This window comes from Mizuhopecten yessoensis, unplaced genomic scaffold (assembly GCF_002113885.1).
Source record: "Mizuhopecten yessoensis strain PY_sf001 unplaced genomic scaffold, ASM211388v2 scaffold3235, whole genome shotgun sequence".
Lineage (NCBI taxonomy): Eukaryota > Metazoa > Mollusca > Bivalvia > Pectinida > Pectinidae > Mizuhopecten > Mizuhopecten yessoensis.
In genome coordinates this window covers 121,560-131,438 of record NW_018404943.1, presented here as the reverse complement: position 1 = coordinate 131,438, position 9,879 = coordinate 121,560, and the positions used below count along the sequence as shown (strand labels likewise).

At 36.5% G+C, this 9,879-nt stretch overlaps 1 protein-coding gene across 1 annotated transcript; it reads left to right on the top strand.

Moving 5' to 3' along the window:
- The first annotated feature begins 295 nt into the window (after window positions 1-295).
- LOC110447195 lies at window positions 296-5,299 on the top strand. The gene is made up of 2 exons (XM_021492736.1): window positions 296-408; window positions 2,257-5,299. Exon 2 carries the CDS (start codon window positions 2,269-2,271, stop codon window positions 5,170-5,172), a length of 2,904 nt encoding a protein of 967 aa, XP_021348411.1. The 5' UTR covers window positions 296-408; window positions 2,257-2,268; the 3' UTR covers window positions 5,173-5,299.
- The last annotated feature ends 4,580 nt before the right edge of the window (window positions 5,300-9,879 follow it).

Sequence of the window (9,879 nt, the reverse complement as noted above, 5' to 3'; positions counted from 1 at the left end):
TTTTTTATTAGTATTATATATATTATACAAGCTAACCGAAACATAATATATATAATATTGTCATTTTCAGTAAAAACAAATGATTTTCATTTATTATAAAATTAAATATGTGTAGATAAATAAATCCCAAGGATTTTATTTGAATATTTAAATTTCATTCCTGATAAAACAAATATGTCATTCGTTAACCTTCCTATTATATTGATGATACTCGTGTTGGCCCTTCATACATACCTAATGCACCTTACACTGATAAGCCTTATCTACAAAATATATGCTGCTTTTCTGTGTCGCATGTGATCGCTTATAATATATTAAATATAGAACAATCGGCATGTATATGCCCATACACCGCCTTCCCTTGTCGATGTAAATAATTACTGGGTGAGGATCTAACTGTACCAAAAGGTAGGTACATCTTACAATGTTTTTTCAGTGTGAAATACATTTTGTGGATTTTTTTCTTCCAGAAAAGTCCCCAGGTTAGGTGTTCACGTATATACATGTACCTTTAGCCCGATAACAGAAGGTAGTGCTATTATATCACGGATCTGATATATAGTCAAAGTGCTGTTATATTGGTCACTCTACATAGGGTGATATTTTAGCATTGTACAGTATCTTAAAATATCTTATAAGTAGGTTTTTGCTGAGGAACGTTTCAAGAGGACTTAATTGTACTACGTAGTAGCGAGATAAATCATATTTCTTTAATGTACAATAATAGCGTATGCATGTAGATTCGAATGACTTTTGTTATAGTGTACATCACGTACATGAAACCTGTCGAATTATCTGCTTGTACATACATGTTGTTCATATTCCTACATCCCGTTTCCTTTCGTTTGATACGCAAATCTATAACTAAATATAAACTGTTAATTCCACATTATGGTACCAACATGAAATAATAATGTAGCTTATTGTGATCATTTCAAGTTATAGAAATCATTAATGTTGTGCTGATGACTTCATCAGGTTTTCCGGATTGAAATTCATTCAACATCTTAAAAATAGATAAGTAAATTCCACATCTTTGATTTAAAGTACTGCCATGATTGGAGCCCTGAGGTCAGCCTACAAACAATACTTGTTCTCACGCAGGTGAAGATTTATTCGCTTACTCGTTTTATATATTCACCAATAAGTCACATATAAATGTCAACATACTACCGCTTGATAACAAAGGGCACAGACTAACGCGTCTTACTGATAAAGGCAACATGCATGTACTACATCAACGTAACCGTGATATATCTACTTAGACATGTATATACTACATATGTTATTATAATGACAAAGTATGATTTCGTGTGTAGCATACGTCGTGCCATAACATTAAAATTTCAAATTCCAGTTTTAGTGCTTCAGAATCAATTTAATATAAATCTATGGTTCTGCGGTTCAAGGGAGATTACTCTGATTCATACAAATGTATCCTGACAAATGCTGATAGATACGATTATACGTAATTGTGTCCATTCCCCCATTAATGTAGGTTTTATACCGATAATGTCTATTAAAAGTGTTTTGAACTCATTAACAATGATATTGAGTGTTATTAAATGACACAATATTTAAAATTCAGTCATTAATCTAGCGACCACAAAGCTCGCATTTACAATATAAACGATACATTTTAGGACACAACAATTGTTTTGTGGTTTAGAATGGCCACAAACAGCTCGATATTTAAGGTCAATACGTCTTTCATCAGCTAGTAACGGAGATAAATTTAGCTCCGCATGGCCTGGGTTTATGAAGGAACTTAAGGTGTCATTTCGTAACTTTAATTCGGATGCAAAAGAAATTGATTTGTTAATGTCGATTATTTTTTATGAATGTATCAGCTGTAATGGATTGTTTCAGACTGAATTACATAACAAAGCATTTTTTATCATATTTAAAGTTCAATATATTCAATTTACATATTCCAACAGCGATGTTTATTTGGGACTGTAACAAAATTTATCATGAGGTTGAAATTTAATGTCACCGTCTCTAAAAGGGCATGTTGAACCTTAAAACTAATATTGAGACAAAAACACAACATTTACTATATCGCCAACGCTGCTTCAGTAAAGTTCGAAGCGTAATGATAAATTTTGTGATTTGTTCATAAGTAATGTAAATTGACGTGAATCTGTTTTATTACAAATTAGATAATACTTTTTTAAAACATGTACTTTTTAGATGTTGTAAGAAGTAGAATTGTCTGTTGTTTTACTGTTATACGAATACATTTTTTTCTCTCAGTCTATCACAAAGATGGAGGGACATACCCCTTTCAAGGACATATTTGAGATGTTGGAGGAGAGGACTGACGACAGTATAGCTTGCAGAACCAGTGACCTCCACAAAGCTGCCACTCTCGGAGACATTGACCTCCTAAAGCGTTGTATCGAGGAAGAAAACGCAGACGTCAACTTACCTGATGACGCAGGGAATACACCACTGTGCATGGCAACACAAAACAGTCATGGCGCTGTCGTTGACATCTTACTGCAACACGGGGCTGCAGTAAACGCTATTGAAGATGGCCCTTTGCTAAGAGTTAGAGACGTTTCCATTGCTAAAACATTGGTTCGAGCAGGTGGTGACCTCGAAATCAGGGACGAGCAAGAAAACACTCCGCTTCATAGTGCCGTAATGCGATCTGACCAAGACGTAATAAACTACTTCATTGAAATCGGTGCCGATTTAAATGCACAGAACGTACAAGGATTATCTCCACTACATGAAGCTTGTAAGCATCAAACTGATAACCTTATTTGTGACGTGATAGCAAGACTTCTTAAGGATGGAGCGTTGGTGAATATGAAAGACAAGGCAGGGAAAACACCACTTCATCACGCATGCGAGTGCAGCGATATGTATACATCGATCGCTATCATCGTTAAACATGGAGGTATGCTTGATGACCAAGACCGAAAAGGATATTGCCCTGTGCATTATATGATCGAAACATTTATACCAACAGATACGTTCACAGAGGAAGACTTTGTTGGCAAACTCGATTGTTTGTTGACCAACTCTAAGACTATGAATCTTTCCACAGTAACTGGCCAAAGCGCACTTCATATTGCGACGTCTGAAGGTCTGTGTGTGGTAATAAAACATTTGGTGCAAAGGGGATGTGATGTTCGTTGCCAAGATGGTCGAGGAAAAGGTCTTCTGCACGTTGCCTCAGGCAAGGAGTCAAGGAACAGCGTTAACACCATACAGACTTTAATATCGTGTGGCTGTGATGTTGACTGCTGTGATTTTTGGGGCTGTACACCACTTCATGAAGCTGTCGCTAATGGGAATCCTGATATTGCACAGGTTCTTGTCGATAATGCCGCTGACATAGAATCGCGGGATTGCAATGGAGCATCAGTGTTACATATAGCAGCAGCTAACTGTTCCGACGCTGTTCCTTTTCTTCTTGGCAAAGGAGCGTCTGTGAACGCTACTGACAAATACTTGTCAACGCCGCTGCATTTCTCTGCTTGGGCCGATTCCTGGTCTGCCACGCAGTCACTGATTGACCACGGCGCCGATCAGAAAATGAAGGACGTGTTAGGCTGCATCCCTCGTGACACAGCGGTGTTGAGATGTGCAGAGGTAATAAGCATCCTTGAGAGTGGCGATGAGAACAAAGGTTCTTCAATCAAGACTTTTTCAGCATACGCTAATGATTTGCTTAGTGCGGACGAGTTCAATTGTCTGCTGGAGAAAGACGACAAAATTGCCAGGTCCGTACAAGATATCGGCCAGTTTTGTGATAGCGTTATTCAAACGCCTGGTGTTGGTTGCGTGATGTTTGAAGACGAAGCACGAGATATACAAAATGCAGTAGAAGAGGTCGCACAACATATTTCGAAAAAGCTAGCCGAGTTGGACCCAAACTTCAAAGCAACATTACTACGAGCAGGAAGCTCTTCCGAAGGAACGAAAACAAGATATCCCGACGAATACGATTTCATGTTTTGTCTGGAAGAATTTAGTGAAAAGACTTATCCGACATTTCAAGAGGAAGATACACCCACATTTGTCTCACAGTCTACAGCAGGTACAGACGCGACTGCTACCATTGGTGAACGATTGGGAAACATTCCTCTAACAACAATAACAGCAAACATTGCCGATTATGTTATGATACACGTTAAAGATGAGGTCAATACTGGAACCGTCTTAGATCTCACCGTAGGAGATTCTAGGCAGATCCCTTGTTATCTCATGTATGATGTCTTCAGTCAGTTGTTGAAAAAGATCCTGCTTAGCTCCAGTTTCCCGAAACACCCGAATCTTCTGATACAGGAAGTAACCGTTGAACCTGCGCTGTCCTTGCAATGGCGAGGTAGCCGTTACAAGATATTGGATATCAACGTTGATCTTGTTCCTGCCATCCGGCTCCCTTGCTGGCCAGAGCAAATTCGACGGGATTATAAACTTGTGACGCCGGACATTCTTATGATTCCTGGTATGGCTGTATCCAAGACACCAACAAATGCATCTGAGGAGCTCTGGCGTTCTTCCATGTCATTACAGGAAACTGCAATATTTCGGAAGTTAAAGCCACGTGTCAGGAACAGCTACACCACTGCAAAGTCTTTGCTCAACTCTTCAGTGGTGTGCCCTTTAGGCAGTGTTGAGGAAACGGAGGACACAGCGTTATTAAGACAATCACCTTACGTGACAACATTGTCCGACTCCGAGGAAGTCACGTTCATTGCTACGGCAGGTGATGTGGTGCCGTCCTATTATCTCAAAATGATGTTCCTGTTTGCCCTAGAGGACAAGGTGGAACGAGAAGGACTGGAAAGTGTCTACGATACCGATACTCTGAATGAAAAGGCACAACATGTCTTTCATGGAAAGAACGAAGCAAATTCTGAAAGAGCAGTACGTGATGTTGATCCTGAATCTCCCAGTCCCCCTATCAAACGCAAGAGACTAGGATATGTATATGGACCGGCTGAAGAGCGAAACGTACAGACGATCGAAAGGGATATAGATATTGACTTGATCCGAGATATATATCGCAGATGTGAGGCATGTCTGTTGGAAGATAAAATCCCATCGTTCTTCAATCCGAAACAGGACGTGATCGGATCCAAAAGAGAAACATATGGTGTTGAAATGGCCCTTAATTACGTAAGATTTATCAATGCATTATTAGATGATTAAGGCAGACAGTATTATGGATGATTACGTAAGAAACTATACAGCACAGTGAACGCTATGCTCAATTTATGGTAGCGTCGTCATGGTAATAATGTAGCATGGTCATATTATTAGCTTAATGTACAGGGAGTATAAGCCACCCGCTTAAGGTTATATTCGGGCTACGGTCAGCCTCGATTTCAATTTCAACAAATTTTATTGACAATATAAGCAATAGTCAATAGGATCAGACATCAGGCAAAGCCTATCTAAGTCCTCTCCTTAAAGTGACAACAGATGATAAGAAACACAGACATATATTTGTACATTGATATGATGTTTGGGATAAGGGGAAGTTACTACTTGATGTAAACAGACTTGTTCAGTATTCTTGAGATATAGTAACCCTTTCACTAGGGATATTTAATTTGAGATTTTTACTAGACTATTATCTTCAGTGAATAATATCAAGTATTAGACAATGAGTTACTGGTATTCATATAAGGTAAACTGTTGAGTATAATATTTGGTGATATTGGATTATTATAATTTGTAAGTAGGGCTACACCAGCTCCTGCAAGTAATGAAGTAATTAAAAACACAAAAAAAAACCACAAAAACACACACACACACAAAAAGGAAAAAAAAACCATCTAAGTAATTATCAAAGGCAGAATAAAGTATCTAGTTAATTCCATATTTTATTACATGATGTATATCTTGTACTACTATATCATTGTAGTTCACTGGGGGGGGGGGGGGGGGGGGGTGTTATTTTTTACATATAACTTGAAAAATATTATATTAATGAAAATCTTTTTGATTGTGATATAAAGTTTGATACATGAGATAAGATATCTCTATTTTGTATATCATTACAACTATTACAGCCATTAAGTAGGAGATTTATACACAGATGATTGTGAGTGTAAAATGTTTTGCTTTCAACAATTGGTGCGTCATAAAAATTAACAATAGGCTGATTATTATTAGTTTTCCTTGAGAAAATTACGGATTCAGTTTTAGAAGGATCAAATTTAATGTCCCATTTAGTGGTCCACAGCTTAATATTAGTCAAGTCATTGGAAAGATTGTGTGCCAATTCAATGGGATTATTATCACATATACCATAGAGAGAGGGGTCATCTGCAAATAATTTAATTTTACTGGAAACACAATCAACAATATCATTTATATACATGTATATTAAAAACAATAACGGACCGAGGACCGAGCCTTGTGGAACCCCTGCTTGAACAGGGTCAAAGGTTGATGTATAACCTTCAGTTAGTACTCTCTGTTTTCTGTCTGATAAAAAGTTACGAAACCAATTTAAAAGATTACCTTTACACCATATGATTCCAACTTGTAAAGCAGACCATTGTGCCAAACTCTACCAAAGGCCTTGCTTATGTCACAGAATATAATTCTGATTTCTTTATTTTGATCTAGGCAATTAACAATGGTATGGTAAATAGACAATAATTGATTTACAGTTGAATCTTTAGGTGTAAAGTCAGACTGGTGTTTTGCAATGATTTTATATGTACTGAGGTAATTATATAGATATTTAAAAATGATTTTTTTTTTCTAACATTTTACTAAAACATGAAGTAACAGAGATTGGTCTGTAATTAGACACCTCATTAACTAATCCTTTACCTTTATAAATAGCGTTAATATTAGCCATCCTCCAGCCTCTTACTATATTTCCCACTAGAGGAATATCCAAGCACGGATCTTTACCAGTGCTCTAAGTTTCGCTAATTTTTCCGGACGATCATATACACCTAATACATGTATATGGTTCGGAATACTTGATACACGATTACGTGATGAATCTTCACATGACCACTTTGTTATCCTACTCTGTATCAACTCTCGAAAATATCAGTCATCTAGCTGATATAGGGTCTCGGGTAGATATTATAACATTTTTATCATGTACTACAGCTTTAATTGTTTAAGTCCAATTTCTTTTTTTTTTTTTTTTTTTTTTTTTANTTTTTTTTTTTCAAACCAAATCGAGTGTATTGAACTGGAAGGAAAATTGATATGGTGCGTACTGAGCGGATACAGCGCGTGCTGTGTGAATATTGCGCGTGTCCATTTATGGTATATTCGCAGCTATATCTGTATCGCACATGCATGACAACCCATATCACCGAAAAATATATGATATAGTTATGTTCCTAAGACAAATAGAAGAACTTGGAGCATCAGCTATCTAGGATTCGGAAGGAAAGAAAAAACTTATTGAAATATATCATATTATTTTTGCCTTAATATACAAAAGAATAATAAATAATAGGAGTTTCTCACATCAAACCACTTGATTGTGAAAAGCTTCAACGAACTTTTGTATCGAATAATGCATTGTTCCTGCAGTGGGTGGTTCATACAGAGGTATGATGTTATGTACTAATAAAAGACAGGCCGACAATACTTATCTTATTTTTCACGGACGACATAAAGATACAGTTATCTTCGATCTCTCGCCTGTAACTACTTTGTCAATCATGAATGACAGTGATGTCGTTTAAGTGTTCCTCTTAGCTGCTTATGTCATTTAAGGGACTTTTAAGAGCTATAATCAGAATTAAATAAGAATAATAAACAATGAATATGCAACTCCTAAAACTTCACTTTTTGCATAGGAAGTTGTCATGGATTATTTAAACAATTTTGTTGAAAATATCGTTAATCAGAGAAGTATATATGTAATATATACGTCTCTGCTTTAATAGCATATCTGATTCTCTAAAATACGCTACTCACACCACGGTAATAAGTTTGTATTCCATTATGTGTTTTAATTGTGACATAAGTTACGAGCAAAACGTAAGCACACAATAAAGCTGTGTTTCCTTAACGAACTCTCGTGGAAAGCTGATACACTTATGTCTCTTTGTTCTAGATACGCTAGATTTCTTTCAGACTGTCATTGACCTAGATTGCATTAAGAATGCCAGTGCAATATAAGTAACTAGACTGACTTTAGGATTTCAAGTAGAGAAAAAAGGTCAAAGTAGCGGCTTTTAAAGTCGGCGACACTGACATACGCGCATTATGTTATCGTTGCACAAGGGAAATAACTCGTCAGCGCTAACTGCAACACTTCGACTGAGATTCAAATGTGTACATGGAAAAATGTATCTGTTTTGTTTTGTTTTGTTTTATGAACCATCCCATACACTACATAAGATCAGGCAGGGCAGGATATTTGTCGAAATTACTGACCTTATCATCAACGTTTTCCTGTATCTGGTTAAAGAGGAATTTAAAAAAAGGATGAATGAGAAAAGAATGACGAATACTCAGATTCAATATAAATAAAGCGGTTTTAATCGAATCGAGTGATGTGTCTTCTGTCTAGCGAAATGTCCATTTTATCACGTAGATAAAAACATTTTTTCGAAACCTCTAACTGTCCTGTGTAAGTTTTATATATGTAGACTGTATTGTGTTCGGGGAAATCAATGTTGTTAGTTTGCTAAATGGTTAAAGTTTTCGTTACAGCTAAGGTAATTTAATATGGTAGACATTGCGTAAACTAAAGCGCCAATACACCAAACTATTGATTCATTAACTACCATAACTAGACCGACATTCACTTGCACAGGTTTATCATCCATTCGTGCAGATAAGGGCCTATATTAAACAGCCACCCACAGTGTATCAGACAGTTATTACAATTCCTTTGTATTGTTGCTTGACACCGGAACATGTTTCCTTGGAAACCATCATTTAACCAAAGCATACAAACATTATAAGGTATGTGTTGTGTCGTTTACGTCTGAATCTAACACTTTGGCTTACCATGCTCAATTGAGTGGGTTTGTTAATGCGTAACCCCATTCTTGTTAAAGCCCATGGCGTCAACACAGAAGAAAAATATATCGAACACAATTAGATACGGAAAAACAACATGCAAACATCAAAACCAAAGGAATGACGACTCAAACACGACTCAAACACTCAAACAGGAGGCAAAATTATATCGTCGAAAGGAAAAGGATTTACTGTATTAAGGAAAAACAAAAAAGTACCCTATAATCCGGAAGGTTCACCGTTGTCTGTAAGAACATGAAATACTTCTTATATCCGTCGTAGTGATTTGTAAATTCTGAATCATACCGTAAGAATTGAGTTAAAGGACAACGCAGACATTGACAGATCGAAATTACTACAAGGAAAATAAGATAGAGCGTATCGTTTTAAATATGAAAGAAAATTACCAAAACATTCTTGAAATAACAACGTACATGTAACTAAACCAATAAAATTGATCGTGAAAAATGTCTAAACAACAAGGAATGGCAACGGCACTGCCTTAATAAAACATAATTGTTGTGTAATGTTTAAACCAAGGCTAACTAAAGTGTATTCCCAAACAACCAGTCTTTTATGAAGAGCATATCAATTATCAATTATTGTAGATCAATGGACATGTCCTGATAATTACAGACATTGATAGGTTGATAAAGGATTGGTTGGCAGGAATCAGGGAGATAGCTATCAGGAATGTCACTAGAGGTAATCCGACAATCCACACACGACGAGTGTGGACGGTTAACCAACGTCAAGATGTTGTCGTTGTTATCTTAATAATCAGTTTCATTTTCTTATGGAGGAACCGGTTATATATTACATTACCAATAGTTTCCTTCATGACACAAAATAATGTTTAGCATGGTTTAAAGATATCAACAAATAGGATGCTTTTTGCTA